This window comes from Symphalangus syndactylus, chromosome 13 (assembly GCF_028878055.3).
Source record: "Symphalangus syndactylus isolate Jambi chromosome 13, NHGRI_mSymSyn1-v2.1_pri, whole genome shotgun sequence".
Classification (NCBI taxonomy): domain Eukaryota; kingdom Metazoa; phylum Chordata; class Mammalia; order Primates; family Hylobatidae; genus Symphalangus; species Symphalangus syndactylus.
This window is the reverse complement of record NC_072435.2, coordinates 96,697,352-96,718,320: the sequence shown is the minus strand read 5'-3', so window position 1 is coordinate 96,718,320 and position 20,969 is coordinate 96,697,352. Positions and strand designations below refer to the sequence as shown.

General features: G+C 40.2%; 1 protein-coding gene and 1 pseudogene across 3 annotated transcripts in view; both read left to right on the top strand.

Moving 5' to 3' along the window:
* The first annotated feature begins 732 nt into the window (after positions 1–732).
* LOC129460508 (small ribosomal subunit protein eS6-like) lies at positions 733–1,469 on the top strand (annotated as a pseudogene).
* Positions 1,470–12,122: 10,653 nt separating this feature from the next.
* The window catches only part of SLC5A8 (solute carrier family 5 member 8), a 73,222-nt gene continuing 64,375 nt past the window's right edge, over positions 12,123–20,969 (top strand). For 2 of the 3 annotated variants that reach the window (XM_063615183.1, XM_063615184.1), the window contains exons 1-3: positions 12,449–12,863; positions 17,807–17,872; positions 20,152–20,203. In XM_063615183.1, the coding sequence (XP_063471253.1) occupies positions 12,513–12,863; positions 17,807–17,872; positions 20,152–20,203 (469 nt within the window). In that variant the 5' untranslated portion in view covers positions 12,449–12,512. Of the gene's footprint in view, positions 12,864–17,806; positions 17,873–20,151; positions 20,204–20,969 lie in introns of all 3 variants that reach the window. The other variant, XM_055238337.1, reaches the window with a different exon arrangement.

Genomic DNA, 20,969 nt, shown 5'->3' with positions numbered 1-20,969 from the left:
AGGCTGGAGTATGGTGGCGTGATTTTGGCTTACTGCAACCTCGGACTCTCAGGTTCAACGGGTTCAAGCAATTCTCCTGTCTCAGCCTCCCGAGTAGTTGGGACTACAGGTGCCTGCCACCATGCCTGGCTAATTTTTGTATTTTTAACAGAGATGAGATTTCACCATATTGCTCAGACTGGTCTCAAACTCCTGACCAAAACGAAGTGTTTTTTTTTTTTTTTTACCTACAATTTAAGTAAATGTTTAATGTTTATTCATATTTATTTATTAAATGTTTACTTTCACCAGACACTATTCTGAATAAAACAACGTTGCCGTCCTCACAGAATGAAGATTCTGGAGGGGTCAACATAGAATACGTACAGAAACAAGTAATGTACAATATTCCATCATGATGAAGATAATTTGTTCCTAAATAAAGGTCCTTGTGGGTGAAATCTCATAGGCTGCAAATGTACCTAACATTCATTTTGACAGAAAAGACACTCTTTTTCTCTTGAGCCCCCAAATTAACACCCATTTATGTTAAAATAACATCAATCCCATTAAAATAGGTACAATTATCTCAAACGTAAATGGTTATTATAGGACTGAGATGTCTGTGCTCACAAAGCATCAAAGCAACCATATGATTCTCCACGTTTATGTAATTAAATGTTTAATGAAAAAACAAAAACAAAAACATGAGCTCTTTTTTGTGGCACCTTGGAGGCAATTAGCTGCTTCAGGATGAAGCTAAATATCTCCTCTGCAGCCACTGGCTGACAGACACTCATTGGATTGGACAACGAATGGCAATTTTGTACTTCTTATGAGAAGCATATGGCACAGAGGTTGCTGCCGACACTCTGGAAGGGTTATGTGATCCGAGTCAGTGGTGGGACCAAAAAACAAGGTTTCCTCATGAAGCAGTGTGTCCTGACCCATGGCTGGGTCTGCCTACTGCTACTGAGTAGGGGCATTCCTGTTATAGATCAAGGAGAACTGGAGAAAGAAAGTGCAAATCTGTTTGGGGTTTCATTGTGGATGCCAATCTGAGCATTCTCAAGTTGGTTATTAAAAAAAAAAAAATAGAGGGAAGGATACTCCTGGACTGACTGATACCATGGTGTCATGTTGCCGGGGACCCAAAAGAGCTAACAGAAATGCAAACTTTTCAGTCTCTCTAAAGAAGACAACGCCCCCCACCCATATGTTGCCAGAAAGCCCTTAAACAAAGAAAGTAAGATACTGAGGACCAAAGCACCCAAGATTCAGCATCTTGTTACTCTACATGTCCTGCAATACAAATGTCGGTATTACTCAGAAGAAACAGCGTACTAAGGAAAATAAGAAAGAGCCACAAAATATGTTAAACTTTTGGCCAAGAGAATGAAGGAGACTAAAGAAAAACTCCAGGAACAGATTGCCAGAGACACAGGTTGTCCCCTCTGTGAGCTTCCACTTCTGAGTCTAGTCAAAAATGAGATTTTTTGACTTACTTAACAAATAAGTAAGATCATACCACCCCCTGCAAAATAATCAATAAAGACTAAGGATATTGATGAAAATGATGGGGAAGATGATGACTTCCATGAGTACTTTAAAGGAGAAACTTAAAGCAACTTGTGTAATTTTTAAGACTGCAGAGATGACATGTGGTAACTTATGCTGAATCTGCTCAGTGGCTTCCCACACCCCCCAAATCTGAATCACATTCCTTCAATGTGAAGAATGCCTCATAAGCTAAAGTTGAGGAACTAAATAAACTGATTAATTCTCTGTCTTATGACACCTCCCACCCCCTATCAGGGGACTAACCTCCAGGACTAAACGTCTAATTTTCTTTTCTTTCCGCTTCTACTTTTCAACTCCGGGTATTTTTGTTCCATTTTATAGAAGGTTTCCTCAATTTTATCTCCTAACCCTTCCATTAATTCTGCTCCTATATTTTTTAGTTTCCAAGAGCTCCTTCTTATTCTTTATATGTGACATTTTAATAGGAAACTTCACATTTAATGAATGCAAAATTGTCCTTTTCTTAGAAAATAACTAGTTTTTAAAGGTTTTCTTTTGCTCTCTGCATTTACTGTTTTCTCAACGTTTCTTTTACAGTTTATTTTGGACTCTGTCTCTTATGCGAAAGGTTTTTTCCAAGTGGCTAGTGATCCCTAACTGACCAATTCATGTGAAGGGGAGAGGCACCATGAGCTAATCAGAAACTTATGCGGAGAGGGGGACATACTGATTAGAGGGTCTCACTTTAGAATAACCAGGTGGGAGCCCTGTCTTTTTATAGCCTCTAAATGCCAGTTTTTGTTTTGTTTGTTTTGTTTTGTTTTGTTTTGCTTTGATTTGCTTTGTTTTGTTTTGTCTATCCTTTTGGGCTGCTTGGTTTTTCCAGAAAGGAATTCTCTCCAATCCTACCTAAAATAGTGTAAGTCTGGTATTTAGCATGCTGGGAGCCTGGTAGCGGAAAGGGTGGCTGGGTCAGGGATGGAGGAGTGTTGTCTCACTCTTCATTAGGCAAACTTCTCTAACTTTTATTTTCCAGTAAAATGCCTTGCTCTAGCCCTTAGCTGTGACTGGTGCCCTCAAGCCAGAGTTTTTTGGTTTTTGTTTAGTTTAACCTCTCCAGAAAGGGTATCTTTAGTTTTCTGTCAAGAAGAAGGGAGGAGCAGTTATCTGGCTGCCCAGTCTAGGAGAAGGGAAAGGATGTGGTCTCTAAGAACTCCATATAGGAGTCCTCTGGTTTTTCATTCTACCTCATATCTCTGCCTTTGGACGTATATCTGATTTTGGACATTTCTTAGGGGGTGTATTAGTCCGTTTTCATGCTACTGACAAAGACATACCCTAGACTGGGTAATTTATACGGAAAAAGAGGCTTAATGGGCTCACAGTTCCACGTGGCTGGGGAGGCCTCACAATCATGGTGGAAGGTGAAAGGCACATCTTACATGGCCCCAGGGAGAATGAGAGAGAGAGAGAGAGAGAGAGAGAGAGAGAGAGAGAATCAAGCAAAAGGGGGTTTCCCCTTATAAAACCATCAGATTTCTTGAGACTTATTCACTAACATGAGAACAGTATGGGGGAACTGTCCCTGTGATTGAATTATCTCTCACCAGGTCCCTCCCACAACATGTGGGAATTATGGGAGCTACAATTCAAGATGAGATTTGGGTGGGGACACAGCCAAACCATATCAGGGAGCACTACAGCACAGATTGTTTTGTTCTTGTTGCCTTTCATCTTTTACGGTATTTAACAAATGAAGAAAGCTAAAATTGAAGTCAATTTCCACTTGTTTATCTGCATTCATTCTTCCAAAATTGTACTGAATACAGTTGATAAATTGTATGTATGTGCAGTCACCCCTTGTTTCCTTCTCTTTGTCCCTATAAGCTAAACACCTTTTTTATTCCTTTAATGCCATTTTAGTGGAGTATATACAATCCATATATTTTCCTAGGTATTTTTCTTTCTTCATTCATAACTTTCTATATCCCAAAGAGGATTTGAGCTTGTTGCAATAAAATATACATATGCAAAAAATGTTGAAATTTGGGAAAAGTAAAAAATATCAAGTAGCAAAAGAAAGGAAACACCTGTGGCAGAAATCTAGGCTAAGGATATAGGCAGTGACTGTACAAAGGTTGGCCCTTACTAAACACCTTGGCAGTTCTGCTAAAAGGAGGAACTGGAGGAATTTCACAGCCCTCATTATCTAACAGGAAGCACTCCAGGGCATCAGATAAAACTTCTACTATGTTTATGGAGTGAGTCGATTCTGTAACTGAATAAAAGTTCTTGGTGCTCCAACTTGGAATTGATTCTACTGAAGAGATTAGAGTAAGACCCAGATAAGAAAAATACATAAATAAAGATAGATGTGAGGGGTAGGGATGCTAAGTCCTTATTGATTGGCACCTTTCCCAACTCAAGCACTGTGATGACACTGTCTGTTATTACTCACTCTAAATTCCCAAGTTACTCAGGGTTTCTAGGTGGAAGGACATTGAGAAAGTACCCTGTAGAGGAATTCTTATAGTCTTCTCTTTCTTTTCCATTTCAACAGGATATTCTCAGAGCCCTCTAGCAACTGTGACTGTGATTTCAAGGCAAGAAGTAAACAGACAGTAGGGAATTATGTTAGGAATATATATTCCTTTACTTTTCCTCTCAAAAAGAGAGAAAATAGGCTTTTTTTTTTTTTCCTGATAAGAAAGAGTATGAGTAAGCCTAGATTCAGGGCCCAATAAGATCATGCTCAGATTTTCAAATTACAGTTTTAGAAATTTTGGGGAAATTCTTGATGCCAAAACGCATTGTGAAGTAGTATCAATACAATTGTAGGTTTGGCATTTTCTCTATGCAATAAACAGTAGAGGGCTCTGGGGCTTTACAAAGATGAGCAAGGAACAGTCCCTTTTTCCAAGGAGCTTACAGTGTCTCACAGGAGATAATAAAATGACACAAGTGATTAACAGAAGAGACAACTTCAGAATGTCTAGCCAGCTACACATGTCTAGCCACCCACCTACATGGAGACCCAGTCCCCTTTTCCCACCCACAGGGTGAATCTGGGAAGGCACAAACAGGAACCCTGCCCTTCTAACTGCAGCTGATTAAATTAGAGGTCAAGAGATATGTGACCTAAGCCAAACCAATTGGATTTCCTCTCCAGAAGATTTAAAATTAGAATTCAAAGGTGCTAATCAGTCTCTGCTGTCCACTGATTTAAGGGCATAGAAGCACTGGCTTGGATATTTCTGACCAGGCACCAGTGGCAATGCAGAGAAAGCACATCTGGAGAGAAAGAGGCATGCAGAGTGGCTTTCCCGTCCTGCTTTTGGCCTCATGGGATCCATGAGATACTCCCATATTAAAAGTTTTGATTCAAACAACTGTAATACAATACTACTGTGAAGACTAAGAAATACATGCTAAGGGGTCTCAAAGAGGGAGAGACAGCACATATGGCTGTGGAGCAGGTGGGATTAGAAATAGTGAAATATTACATGAAAAATTTTGACAACTGAGTTCACCTTAAATGATGGATAAAATTCTAACAGGAGGAGATAGGTTGAGAGCATTAATTAGTGAAAGAACCATACGGGGGAGAGAGAAACTAGGTGTGTATGTTCCAAGGTGCCTGGGGGTGGTTAGGTTTTATGATGAAAATTAAATAGCTGTTGGAGTAGATTCTATCTTTGCATCAGCTGTGACACAAGTCAGCATATTCTAGGTCCTTTCTCCACTTGGAAAGAATTACTGCCAATTATCAGTCCATTTCCATTGGCTTCCCTCTAACTACTTTGCTTCAAAAAAAATGAAAAGTTCATTTATTCCTATAGTTCTATAAAAGAAATCTACTCCAAAAAGATGTAAAATGACTTATATTGCAATACTGTAATTTTTGATATAAACTTCATCTTTGTTTCCTTGTTACAGGATAGGTGGCAAGTAAACATTGCCTAGTAATGTGACATGAGTAACAGAAAACACAAACTTATTTTTGCCGTAGGGAAGCCTGCTTAGATCTGTTGACCCTCTTCTCAATATCTATCTAGAATCTTCAGATGTAGCAAAGGGCCAGCAACCACTTTTCTGGGAAAAAAAGATATTTTGCCAAACTTTAAAAACACACCAAAATATGGGACTGAAAAATAGTGCATATATACCTATTGAGTGCAGTGGTCTGATCATAGTTCAATGCAGCCTCGAACTCTTGGCCTTAAGGGATCCTCCTGCCTCGGCCTCACAAAATGCTGGGATTACTGGTGCCTTGCCCTATTATTTAAACTAACATTTTTCATAAAATACTAAATGTGAATATCTTCCAAAACTTGAAAGAACTATGCAGTTATAAAGCATTATAAAAATAGGCATATTAGATATTTTTATATGTTTTTAAGTTCATTGATTAGCGAGAGGAATAAAACTGAACTCAGAGAAAAGTTTTGGAGAGAAATAAAAAAGTGAGGATTTTTACCTTATAGCTAACATTATCTACCTTATTTAGAGAAGGATCTTGTTTCTATACTATAATCCTTTTAGACAACAAGCCAATGAAATTTTAAATTCAAAGGCAACTCAAATGATTCTTGACAAGGGTACCAAGACTTTTCAATGGACAAAGGGTAGTATTTTCAACAAATAGTGCTAGGAAAACTGAATATCCACATGCAAAAGAATCAAGTTGGACCCTTACCTAACACTGTCTACAAAAATTAACTCAAAATGGATCAAAGACTTTTTAAGACCTACAATGATACAATTCTTAGAAGAAAACATAGGTCAAGGCTTGAAGATATTAGAATTGGCAATGATTTCTTGGATATGACACCAAAGGAACAGGGAACAAAAGTCAATAAGTTGGATTGCATAATGATTTAAAAATTTTGTGCATCAAAAGACACTATCAACAGAGGAAAATGATAACCCACAAAATGGGAGAAAATATTCACCAACCATATACCTGATAAGCGATTAATATCCAGAATATGTAGAGAAATCTCACAATTCAACAAAAAACAATTTAAAATGGACAAAATACTTAATAAACACTTCTCCAACGAAGATATACAAATGGCAATAAGCACATGAAAAGGTGCCCAACATCACTAATTATTAGTGAAATGCAAATCAAAACTATAAGATACCACCTCACACCTACAGGATGGCTACTATTTTTTTAAAAAGAAAATAAGTGCTGACAAGGGTGTGGAGAAATTAGAATGCTTGTGCACTGTTGGTGGGAATGTCAAATGTTACAGCCACTGTGGAAAACAGTATGGCAGTTCTTGAAAAAAAAAAAAAAAATAGAATTAATGTATGATCCAGCAATTCCACTTTTAGGTATATGCTCAAAAGAATTGAAAGTAAGGATTTATGAAACATTTGTACATTCATGTTCTAGCAGCATTATTTGCAATAGCGAAAACATGGAAGTAACCGAAGTGTCCACTGACAGATGAATGGATAAGCAAAATGTGGTATATTCATACAATGGAATATAACTCAGTCTTAAAAAGGAAAGAGATTCTGACCTATGCTACAATGTGGATGAGTCTTGAAAGTATTATGCTAAGTTAAATAAACTAGTCACAAGAAGACAAATGCTGTATGATTCCACTTATATGAGGTATTTTGAGTATTCAAAACCACAGAGACAAAGTAGAATGGTTGTTATAGGGGGTTAGGGGATGGGGCAATGGAGAGTTAGTGTTTAATGGATATAGAATTTAAGTTTCACAAGATGAAGAGTTATGGAGATGGACGTTGGTGATGGTTGCATGACATTATGAATGTGTATAATGCTACTGAACTGTACACTTTAAAATGGTTAAGATAGTAGATTTCATCTTATATGTATTTACCACAATGAAAAATATTGGGAAGGCCAGGTGCGGTGGCTGATGCCTATAATCCCAGCACTTTGGGAGGCCGAGGTGGGTGGATCACCTGAGGTCAGGAGTTCGAGACCAGCCTGGCCCACATGGTGAAACCCCATCTCTACTAAAAACACAAAAATTAGCTGGGCATGGTGGCAGGCACCTGTAGTCCCAGCTAGTTGGGAGGCTGAGGCAGAAGAATGGCTTGAACCCGAGAGGCAAAGGTTGTATTGACCCAGGATCGCACCTAGAACACAGGACACCAAGTCCCTAGGCTAGACACAGCAGGGGGTCCTGGGCCTGGCCTACAAACCATTTTTCCTCCTAGGCCTCTGGGCCTGTGATGGGAAAGGCTGCTGCAAAGGTCTCTGACATGGCCTGGAGACATTTTCCCCATTGTCTTGGAGATTAACATTTGGCTCCTCGTTACTTATGCAAATTTCTGCAGCAGGCTTGAATTTCTCCCCAGAAAATGGGTTTTTCCTTTTTGTTACATCATCAGGCTGTAAATTTTCCAAACTTTTATGCTCTGCTTCCTTTTTAAAACTGAATGCCTTCAACATCACCCAAGTCACCTCTTGAATGCTTTGCTGCTTAGATATTTCTTCTACCAGATACCCTAAATCATCTTCCTCAAGTTCAAAGTTCCACAAATCTCCAGGGCAGGGGCAAAATGCCATCAGTCTCTTTGCTAAAACATAGAAGAGTCACCTTCGCTCCAGTTCCCAACAAGTTTCTCATCTCCATCTGAGACCACCTCAGCCTGGATTTCATTGTCCATATCATTATCAGCATTTTTGTCAAAGCCATTCAACCAGTCTCTAGGAAGTTCCAAATTTTCCTGTCTTTTGAGTCCTCCAAACTGTTCCAACCTCTGTCTGTTACCAAGTTCCAAAGTCTCTTCCACATTTTCGGGTATTTTTATAGCAGCACTACACTGTACCAGTACAAACTTACTGTATTAGTCCATTTTCACACTGCTAATAAGACAAACTCGAGACTGGGTAATTTATAAAGAAAAAGACGTTTAATGGACTCACAGTTCCACGTGGCTGGGGAGACCTCACAATCAGAAGGTGAATGGCATGTCTTATGTGGTGGCAGACAAGATAGAATGAGAGCCAAGTGAAAGGGGTTTCCCCTTATAAAACCATCAGATCTCATGAGACTTATTCACTACCACGAGAACAGTACGGGAGAAACCACCCCAATGATTCAATTATCTCCCACTAGGTCCCTCCCACGACATGTGGGAATTATCAGAGCTACAATTCAAAATGAGAGTTGGGTGGGGACACAGCCAAACCATATCAGCTGGGCAGCCAGCTGTCTGTTGTTGGGTGATTTTCACCAAAGTGCATCTTTCTCTGTACAATCAGAGGCTGCCACCTCCAGAGAATGGATTATCTCACTTAATCCTCTGGCTGGGTGCTTATGGAGGTAGAGTAAACTGGCAGTGCACAGTGAATCTTGGGAGGGGTCATCTTTATAAGTAAAGCACTATAGTTTGGTAGAGATGGAAGAACCTCAGATGCAGTGGATGCCGTAACTGATTGCTTTTATGATGGTATTTCATGGTGATAGTGTGAGAACGCCAGACAGAGGGAACAGGTGATGATATTGTCTCTGTCCAAAAGAGTCATAGTAAATGCAAATCTGCTTATCATGCTACTGAGTTAGGTACTAAACTTTGCTACGCCATCCAGTTGTAAAACCTAGAGCCCCAAAGAAGAGAATAATAAGATAGAAAACAACATAACTAATCTTTTGGCTAACACTAAGTCTGGAAATTACCCTTCCATTTGAGATGATTGCCAGAAAAATCATCAATATATATCCTATGAAAAACTCCTGAGGGGCAGAGGAATGGGATCAATGCTTCAAAGACTCAGAGAAAGAAAATCACTATAAAAATTATTTGCTCCTTGAATTTAACAAATATTTTAAGAAAACTGCTTGACATTCTAAAGGTGAAAAGACTTTAGAATGAGATAAAAGGGAGAAGATTACTTTTAAAAATTCAGCAACGTTAAAAATGTAATGACAGAAGTAAAATCTACATCAGGAGTAGGAATGTAGACTCCTGTAGCATTACTATGACAGACACCAGAGTCAATGACATGAAAGACAAACTTAAGATCTCTTCAGGTATGTGGGTAAAAGAAAAAAGGATTCAAGTGAATAATATATAGGACTGGGGCTGGGCATGGTGGCTCATGTCTGTAATCCCAGCACTTTGGGAGGCCGAGGAGGGCGGATCACGAGGTCAGGAGATAGAGACCATCCTGGCCAACACGGTGAAACCTCGTCTCTACTGAAAATACAAAAATTAGCCGGGCGTGGTGGTGTGCACCTGTAGTCTCAGCTACTCAGGAGGCTGAGGCAGGAGGATCGCTTGAACCTGGGAGGTGGAGGTTGTAGCGAGCCGAGCTTACACCACTGCACTCCAGCCTGGGCAACAGAGTGAGACTCTGTCTCAAAAAAAAAAAAAAAAAAGAATAATATAGAGGACTGGAGAGATTTATTTAAGAATTATACATTTCTGAGGAAGATACTAGAAGAATTAGAACAACAGCAATTAAAGATATCACTTTAAAAAACAAGACCTGACTACTCAAATTGAAAGGACTCACCATTCTAGATGATAGTAATGAAAAGAGGGCTATTCTAGAAATGCCCTGGCAAATGTTTGGGAATGCAAGTATAAAGAAAAAAATCACATCTATTAGCATTCTGTCATAAAGCAAGTAATTTATGAGGAAACAAAAATCTAGCTGTTCTCAGATAGCTCTTCAATAAGAAATGCCAGAAGACAACAGAAAAAATACTTAAAATTTTTTGAAGAAAAAGGCTATGACCTAAGAATTTTCTCAGCTGAATTTTTTTTTCTTACATGTGAGGACAACAAATGAACAATGCCATATGTTCAAAGGCTCAGGAAATAGAGCATTCATGTATTCTTCATGAAAATATTATTTGGAGACATACATCAGACACCTGAAAGATGTGAAAGAAGAATAGGGTATGGATTACACATAGTTCATGGCATTAGGTAAATGTTATAAAGCAAGATGACATAGCTTGGGAAAACAGAAGCTGTGTCTAATAGCAGTACTTCCAAGCCATAACTTATACTAACCCAATTCTCAATAAATTGGAAGGCAGCTAAACAATCATACAATGCTAGTATTTTATAGTGTCAGGGTCTATTCACATATAATCTCATTTAACCCATTTTAATTCCGTGAGATAAAAACCAATATCCCCATTTAAGATATGGGAAACTAAGACATAGAAGGAAGCCCTTGACTAACATATCATGGCTCGTATTTGGCAGTCAAGAGGTCAGTTTGCAGTCTACAGGTTTAACCTCAGACTATTCTGCTTCTAACATGATTACAGAAATGTATTGATCATTAGTTGCCCGAAGTTCTGTTCTTAACTGTAGGTGTCCAAAAGAAGATGAATTTTGTTTAGATGGCATTTTCCCATGTCTAGGTCTATTGGCTTTAAAGAAGTTCCCAGAAGTGAATCCAATTCCTAGAATGATCAAACTGGATTCTTTTGTGTGTTATTCTAACAGGTTGCTTTATCTACATATATATAATTTATATAATACACATCTATAATTTTATGTATTATATATAAATATGTATAACCTCATATGTAATATATAAATATAGTACATTTCACACTGGTAGGACATAATTCCAAACCACGTATTTGTTTAACCAATTGAATTACTTGGATTTAGCTTCTATTTCCCTCTTTATTTCCTTCTGAAAATATTATACAAATAACATCAGTTTACAAAAAATAAAATCTGATGTAGCTTTTTTATCATACACTAGGCTAGACTAAATGCATTCTGTGGATTGTTTACCTAGGACCAGCTGGTATATTATAAAGTTGTATACAAATGAACAAGGACTGCCTGAAATAGATTGATAGCTGAGCACATTTGGCTGGAGCATCTATTTTAGAAGGAAAACCTGAGAATCATATTATTTGAGTGTGATTCATGTGTTAATAGTATTTCAAGACAAGCCACTTAAAATATGTCCTGAGTGAAGATACTGGAAATGATCTTTTCTTCAGCGCTTTCAAGTGTCTTCATTTAAGTGTACACATTTTGCCTACCTATAGCACGTATCTACACACTGTGATTAAGAGAGCAAACTCTGAGATCAGACCTAGATTAAAGATCTTAATCTCTGCCAGTTGATTGGGCAAGTGACTTAATCATTCTACAGTAATTTCTGCATTTGAAAATGCCTATCTCAAGGGTAACGAGAATTACACTTGTTCACCAAAAGAATTACACTGACTAATATAAAACGTGCCAAGCATGTATGTGTCACATGAAGCCTCATTAAAAAGTGGGTATTATTGTTAATCTTCCAGTAACTACTATTTCCAACAACAGGCTGAAGGGGCTCAGAAATGTTTGTTGAGTAAAAACACAAGGAAACAGTAGCACAGATTTTCTGCTCTCCTTTATGATCGCTGACCTGTCTAAGGACTGTGATCTCGGTTCACTACAGATTGTCATCTGCATTAATCTACTGTCACCCATTAACCTATCAAATAAGGCAGTCTAAAAACTCCAGGTGTCCCTTTCCGTAAGGACCCGGACTGTTGAACTGGAAAGCTAAAATTCAAGGCGTGACAATTGCCCTTTGTCCCACATTCCTCCACCGGTCGCCTGCTTATTTAAATGGTGCGTCCCCTCGGGTACCACTTGAAGAAAACCTGCGCAGAGCGCTCCCTGTGTAGATTCGCTGGAAGCAGCTGAAGCTCCAGTTCTCATCTGCTCAGGTGTCTCTGGCGCCTTGGCGAACTCGGCCACTCCATTTCCTCACCTGGTGAGCGCTCAGGGCAGCGGGCCGATTTTCCTAGATCCCATACCTGGGTTTGAGGAGCGCGGCTCGCAGCGGCGGGTGCAGGGGCGACTGCCAGCCCTCACCCCGCCTGGGGGTGCGTTCGGAGGCCGACACCTGGAGGACCGCCTCCAGTCCCCGCGAGACGCCACGCCTGCGCGCCGGGGATCGGGGATAAGAAGTGCGCGCCGGGCTCCGGCTGCGCGCCGCGGGGCCACCAGTTTGCGCGCAGGGCGCAGGCGACCGTGCGGCCATGGACACGCCGCGGGGCATCGGCACCTTCGTGGTGTGGGACTACGTGGTGTTCGCGGGCATGCTGGTCATCTCGGCCGCCATCGGCATCTACTACGCCTTCGCTGGGGGCGGCCAGCAGACCTCCAAGGACTTCCTGATGGGCGGCCGCAGAATGACCGCCGTGCCTGTGGCGCTGTCCCTCACCGCTAGCTTCATGTCAGCCGTCACCGTCCTGGGCACCCCCTCCGAGGTCTACCGTTTTGGGGCCATTTTTAGCATCTTTGCCTTCACCTACTTCTTTGTGGTGGTAATCAGCGCGGAGGTCTTCCTCCCGGTGTTCTACAAATTGGGAATTACCAGCACCTACGAGGTAAGGGGCAGGGTGGGCTGGGACCATGCAGGGCGCGGGGGAAGGGGACTCTGCAGACCTCTGAAGGCGTTTTCTTGGGGGCAGACTGTCACTGCCACATCGAAATCTCTCCCCGTCCATCATCACCCTCCCTCCACTCCTCCCTGTCCCCCTTCACCTCGCATCTTTCCCTTCTACTGAGAGGTGTCCTCTAAGGGTGAAAAAATCCTTGGGATTTACTCTCCTGGGCTTAGTGAAAAAAAGAGGCTTCCAAAGTGAATGGAAGTTTGCAATAGCAGTGCTCGCTATGGTCCTTTCTACCTTTAGCGTCTTTGATTCCCAGGCAAGAGGAAAGATTTTTGGGTAAGGTAAGTTCTTCAGGTCTCAGGCCCTGCTTCTTGAAAGGAATACTCTTGTTCCAGGTCCTCAGTGCCATTCACTCTTCCAAGATAGTTGGTAAAGGATTTGTGCTCCCCTTCCTTCCCCTTCCCCTTCCCCTTCCCCTTCACCTTCCACACACACCCCCTTTCCATTGAAACAGGCACCCAAGTGGCTAAGGTGTACCAGTACCTGTATTTGGGACCAGATTCTACCACTTACTAGCTGGGTGACCTTGGGTGACTTACCCAACCTTTTGTGCCTATTTCCTCAAAAATAAAATAATACCACCTACCTCATCCAGTTGGGAGGATTAAATGAGATGACGCAAGGTGTAGCATTTAGAATAGTGTTTGACACAGAGTAAGTGCCAGATAGGTATTGGCCATAATTACTGTGGTGGTGCTAGTTGTGGTGGTGGTAGTTATCTTGGGATCGGTAGGAAAATTAGGCAGCAAGGTTCTCAAACAGCTCTGCCTTCTCTATGGGAAGATAATTAAGGAAAACTATCTTTCCTCTATTGCACAGGTCCCCTGGCTGTAGGTTTTCTCAAGTTGTCTGCAAGAAAGGGCTTTGAAAAGACGATGCACGTTTAGTTTAAAGAGCTGTTGAATGGGAGGTGGGGGGCGGGATCAAAGCTCAGGGGAGTGGCCGGGCCCAGTTCAGTGTCTTCAGTGGTCTCCCTCACCCAGGCACTGATCCATGAACTCCATGGGACAAGCCTGCAGAAGTTTCCTCTCTATTAGGCCATTACCCAGAGGACTCCAATCCAGAGATTCTGGCAGGTGGTTTCCTAGTGAGGCTGGTTCAACTGGTGCTGGGGACAGGGCCTTAATGGCACAGCAAACATTGGTGACACATTCTGCCTGGGCTCTAGTGACATCTTCCAGGGCGAGGCACTCCTGGGCAGCATTGCCTTCCATTCACTCTGGGGCTGTGTTTGGGAGAGCTCAGTAATTATCCCAGAAGTTAGCAGGATGCAATTTCTCAGGTTTGCTCAAAAGTGACAAACTGGCGAAATTCCCCAGACCAAATTCAGTTCTGTCTTTTTTTTTTTTTTACTTCTCCTTATAGTGAGAAGAAATAAAATATAATTTCAGACTATGACTTCTTTTGAGAACTCAAAAGGCTGGTGGCACTGGGCCCATGCTCCCTGTGGCCACAGGAACTCGAGTTTATAGCTATTGCTCTCACTCTCTATTAAACTTCTATATTAAGGTCTTATCTTTGTGTTTTCATGGTTACTGTTTTTTTGGTAGAGAAATTTTTATCTGCATTTATGTCTTTATCAAAAAATGTGAAAGGGAAAATGGACAGGGGTAAAGGGATCTCTTGTTTCCAGGGAGATGTAAGAAAACATATATCTTAGTGGGTGGGAAGAATATTCCAGCATGTTAATATGTGAACACCTGGCCACTGTCACTTATGTGTTACCTGATGGAACCTGGAGGCATCTGAGTCTGTGAGCTGTGATCTATAACTAACCAATCCCCAAACTTGGAAAGGGTTTAAAGAATCTGGCATGAGGACTTCAGTCCCCACACATGAATGCTGCTCTCATAACCACTGACCCATGCCTCTTCGGGGCTACAACATTAACTCAACCAGAAACAGATTTGCCTCATGTTTGCAGTGGTAGAGGCTAAGTTAGCAGGGGTTCCAGCTAAAAATGGCAAAAAGCAAAAGTTCATTGAATGCTGAACACATACCAGGCACTGGGCTGCATTGCATGTTTTACATACATTATCTGACTCACATCAGAACAATCCTTGTGAGGGAAGTACTATCAAGAGCCCCATTTTGTGGACAGAGACTCAGAGTAAGTTAAGCTACTAGGAATGTGAAGCAGTGTAGACATATGCCTAGCAGCATACTGGCTGTTTCTGAAGGCTCTGATGAGTCTGTTATAACCCCAAGCAATGCTTACGCCAGTGCAGAGAGAACAAGGGAAGCAATACAGGACGCGTGAAGTTGTGGGCACACTGCAGGCATCCACCTCTGGGGTGCCAGGCAGTTGGGAACAGGGAAGTTAGGCAGCATGCTAAGACCCTCCCAATTGGTCATGGCAAAGACTTTCCTGTGGAGTATATTGTTTATTGTTTTATGCTGAGAGGTACAGAATCTATACGAATATCCAGTACAGTGTTGAGTGATTGATACCCTGGCATTCTTGCTCAAGTATGAAATTTCTCCCTGTTGACATTTCTTTAGTGAAAATTAGCTGTTCACAAGCATTTTTTTTCATCCATCACTGCCTTCAAAATGTAGTCCTGATAGGTGTTTAGCAACTGCCAGACCCAAGTATAATGCAGGAATCCAATTTAATCCACCAATTCCTCAAGATCCTTCTGGAGCCAACTAAATCTGTGTTTAAACTGAATTGCTTAGACCTCTTGTTTGTTTATTATTTATATATTTATTCATTTCAACAGAAGCGATTCAGAGTTCTGAGGACCACGAGAGATCTTGATTAATTTGGGCACCTATCATTACTCTGCAATTATGTCTAGAAATCTTACAAGTATTCCCTAAGGCTGCTGCACAGTGACTTGGGCATCTGGTCCAGTCTCCGGGTATTTCTTCAGCAGCCTAGTAATTGATGGCTGAGATCGTAATAGACTTCTTGGTTCTGTCTTGAGTTGGTCCTTGGGCTTAAATCACAGGTTCCCCTGGATCAGCTGATCAACTTACTTGGTTCAGGTTGGTTCAATTTATTTGGGTCTCCAGCAATTTGGATTCATGTACCTAGAAAAAACAAAGACTTCTCTTCTATTGATGTCCATTCACATGTTTAGTGATTCATAGAGATTTACAAAGCAAACAAACCAAAAATAAACTTCTAAAGAAATATAATAACACTGCCCTGTTCCCAGGCTTAATAAACTTCTCCAGTCTTCCAAAAAGTCTTCCAAAATATCCTTGAATGATTTTGACACGTGTAATTTATTGAGATTCAATTTTCTCCAGGCCCATTGATTTGGATACCACTAGCTTCTTAATATCTTACTTTTTGAGTTTACATTTCCCCATCCATTTATGTCACTGAATAGTCTCCAAACCCTGCAAAATGAGAGGGAAACAAATTGTTATTATGCCCCTCATTTTAAAGAGAAAGAACCTGACATTTGGAGAATGATTGCCACAAGCTGATGGAGTCAGGTGTGGGACTGGGTCAAGGGCTGGAACTCTTCCTCCAGTGTACTACAAGGCACTGTGTATTTGTCACCCATCAGTGATCTGGGAGTGGGGTCTTACTCTGTGTTAGTTTCACCCATTCACTTATTAAGTCTTAAATATGTAGTCAGATTATTTACTTATATATGCAGAATAATGTGCACAGATTTTGGCATCAAAAGTTTTAAATGTGTACTGTAGCCCTGACAAGTTTGCAAGGTTGTCAACTTGATGTTCTCTCTGAGTCCCAGTGTTCTTGTCTCTAACATGGGTTTATACACAGTACCTGGCTCATAGAGTTGTTGGGAGGACCATGCACACAGCAAGTACTCTGTATGTGTTAGCCATGATCATGGGGCAAAAATATCAGATGTCTTTTCCTCTGATTATTACCTAATGCCAGTTTTTCCTTCCTCTTCTTTTCTACTTTATGAATATTGTTGTCAGCCTTAAACTTCTTAGTAATTATATTCAAGTTAAAGAAAATCTTAGATCCCAGCTCTGAAATTCTATGATGCTAACTCTGTAATATGTATACTATAATACATTATATAACATAGTAGACAAGCAGACTATGTTATAAGACATAGCAGATTTCAAGTAGAATAGGAAAAATTGGCATGGTTATTGGTGCTGAACAGAAACTGACTTGGGTGATTTAAGTTTAAAAAAACAATTGTTAGAAGGACATGGGGGTAGCTCACAGAACAGAGGGACAAGCTGAGTACGCAAGCCTGGGAAAGGACAGAAACCAGGGCAGCCTTTTCAGGCCACTCTGTCAGGATCAGTCATTTTTTGTCTTTGTATCCTGCCTTTAAGATTCAAATACCCAATGGAAGGAAAAGCTGATTGGCTGAGCTGGGATCATGTGACTTCCTCTTGGTCAGAAGAGGCAGGGCAATTGACTGACTATTCCATCACAATAGTCTGCAGTCAGAAAGGGTTGATGCCCCAAGTGAGTCAAGAAAAATGTATGGAGTAGATACCAAGAGAAAGAGAACAACAGATTGCTCGCTCTAAAAATACAGAAAGTAATTTCATTTATATGACTTTCTGGAAAAGGCCAAACTAGAGAGGGAGAGCAGATCAGTGATTGCTAGGGTTTGGCGGGGGAGAAGAGGGCTTGATCATGAAGGGGAAGCCCAAGGGAGTTTTCTGGGTGATGGAACTGTCTTGTGTCCTGATTGTGACAGGGGTTACATGAATCAGTGTGTGTTAAAACCCATTGAACTGTACTCTAAAACAAAAGAGTCAATTTTGCTGTGTATAAAAAATAATACTAAAATAAAAATACAGAATACAAATCAGTTATGAAGTTGCTTTACATTTCTAAATTTAAATTTTCTTGTTGAGCTGCTGGTTTTAAAAAAGGCATCCAGAGGATTCGCATTTTTTTTTTTTTTTTGCAACAGTATTTAGAACTTCGATTTAACAAATGTGTTCGTCTCTGTGGAACAGTCCTCTTCATTGTTCAAACAGTAAGTAGCTCTCCATTTATTTTATCTTTTGTCAGCTAAAATGTTTTTAACCATGGCATCTGGATTAAGCTTACCTGGGAATCACATAAAAGACAAAAAAGAGATGTTGAAAATATGAAGGAACAAAAAAGGAAAAACACTTGTCACTGTACAGCATCAATGCTTAAGATCATCAAACAGTGTTTCAGTAAATGCTTTACTTCCTGGGATTTAAGTGAATGTTAAATATTATACTGATGAAGCAACAGTCAGAAAATATGCTTTCCTTTATCTGACCTCCCTTCACCTCCACCAAGGTGACAGGAAGGGCATTACTACATGACAAAGATATTTGTTGCTGACGGTGGGAATTCTAACAAAAGGAAAACAAGTAGCATGTTCACAGTATTTCTGTAACATATTAATAGGTATGAAAAAATTAACTTCCATAGGAAGACAGTAGGAAATAATTTTCTTTGAAATCATACTTTAAAAGTCAGTGCTCTTTTAAAAATTAGACTATAAGAACCAACTAAAGCAGTCCTTAGAGTGTAAAACAACAGAATCATAAACTCTGGAGGACTCTTCAAAGCCAAATACTCAATCCAGTAATTCAAGAACATGCACTTATAGATCTACTGATTGACACAAAGGGAAAGCGAGGATTTGCCAAGTGGTCAGTGACAGAGAATGCTTTCCACTGTTCACCGTGCTTCTGGAAGATTGTAATGATCATTGTCACGATTATTTATATACACATTTTCCTCTTGTCAGTTAAGCACTTTAGGGCTGGGTTTGTTAATGGAGGTTGTGGAAGAGATTTGCATTCTTGTCTCTAACTGCAATTCCATTTCTCCAGTCAAAAGCTACCTAAGGGCCAGCTGCGGTGGCTCATGCCTGTAATCCCAGCACTTTGAGAGGCTGAGGCAAGTGGATCACCTGAGGTCAGGAGTTCAAGACCAGCTTGGCCAACATGGTGAAAGCCCATCTCTACAAAAATACAAAAATTAGCCAGGCATGATGGCAGGTGCCTGTAATCCCAGCTACTGGGTAGGCTAAGGTGGGAGAATCGCTTGAACCCAGGAGGCGGAAGTTGCAGTGAGCCAAGATCATGCCATTGCACCCCAGCCTGGGCGACAGGGCAAGACTCTGTTTCAAAAAAAAAAAAAAAAAGCTACCTTGGGATTTGCTGCAGTGAGACAGAGTGCCTTTGTAAATTATGTAACTTGACTCCATTTTATATCTTTGCAAATTATATAACTCAAATTTTATCAGTCCTCGACAACTGCAGTGTAAAAGGAAGGAATCCTTTGGTGTCTCTTAGAGACTTGAGCCTGGTAGCTTGCATTCACCAACTGTTCAGACCCTCATTGGATCTTTGTTAGAGATGCCAACAGAAATCAGAAGTAGGGATAAGTGTTAGGAAGGTGGCCTGTGGTCATTTTTTTAGATCTTCAACTTGGACAGAATAATGACTGTGGAAAGTCAGTTCATTTTTGCAAAAAGAGGGGAGCTTTACCACCTTCCATTTGAAGGACTTCATAGCTCTACTCATGTAATGTAGTCAAACATTCAAAGGTACTGAATAGATTTTTATTTTCATAATATGCTTTTATGGAATAATCATGGAATTTGCTTTTATGGGATATATTTGAAAGATCAAATGCAATCAAAATTGTATTTTGAGAAAAAGACTGGATTTATCTTACTCACTACTGTACCCCAGATCAATAAATAGTTGTTAAGTGTATGAATGAAAATAATGAATATTATTAAAAAGATTGAATGTGGTTTTCGTTGGCTTTCAGGATTTTTTTAGTGCAAATTTATACTTTTGTTTAATTTATGAACTGTAAAAGTTTAGAAATAGGTTTCCCAAATTTTTACTATTTTCTTGATTAATTATGCAGGGATTAACCGTTTGAAGACATAATTGAGGGGTCATCCTCTTTTATATTATTATTCTTTCTTTTTTCTAATTATTTTAGATGTAGGAAATTTTATTTCAAGCTTGAGTTGGTGGATCAGTGACCATTTGCACTAAGCACCATATAAAGTCAGTATTTTTACATAAGCTGGTCACAAAAAAATATTTGTAACTTATGACCATACCATAAACAGAAGAGTCAACTTTACTTAAAGATTTTTCAAGTTACAAACAAATTTTATTAGGTGTTTTGAAACTGTTGTTTTAATTCATAATTGAAGTTATAGGAAAACAATCAATATTTTATAACTCAGACATAATTCATGAATTTTATAATTCATATAATTCATTTGGCTTTCTTTCTCCCCCCTAGATTCTGTACACTGGAATTGTTATTTATGCCCCTGCCCTGGCTTTGAATCAAGGTACATTTTAGAGTTGCCAGTTAGGTAACTCACATTTTGGGGTTCACTTTCAACAAGGCTTTTCTCCTTGGGGAGATGAGGAGATGGAGGAATGCTTCTAGTAACCTGCACTGGCTTTACTTAGCGGGGCAGGCCGGGTTCAGTGTCTACGCTAGCTTCTTTGGGTTTTTGGATGGATAGCTCCAAAGTATCTGTAGACCATTACAGAGGTGGACTTCTCCAGGTGGTACTTCTCTGGGATGTGCCCACCAGCCCATTCACTCCTTTAGAATTAAAGCTCCCTGTAGCCAAAGTCAGGATTGACGGCATCCCCTCCTGTGAATCTATAACCTGGAGCCCATCTCCAGGAAGCTTCCCTGTAATTCTGCTCAGGCCTGTTGTAAAATCTGGCAGGGAGAAAAGCTTTTCTTCTCCACACTTCTAATAAGGCCCAAAATGAAAGAGAGAGAGAGCCATGTGATTTGAATGATCAGACTGCTCCTAGTGACAAAAAGACAGATGTCTGTAGTGCCCTTACAAATAAATTTAGGAAGATTGTGCTGCTCAACAAAGTATCTATACTCTCTAGATTTGGGAAGATAAATGCAGTGAGGCTGGGATAGTTTATTGAAGCAAACGTTTATGCTAGTCATAGTTTCAAAAGGCTTTGGGGAAACGCCATGCCCTTTGAATTCTTATCTATTCGAAGTGAATTTCTCTAAAACGTCCTTGTAAAATGGACATGTGGACTCTGTGATGGGAAGAATGTGGTACAGTTCCTGGGGTT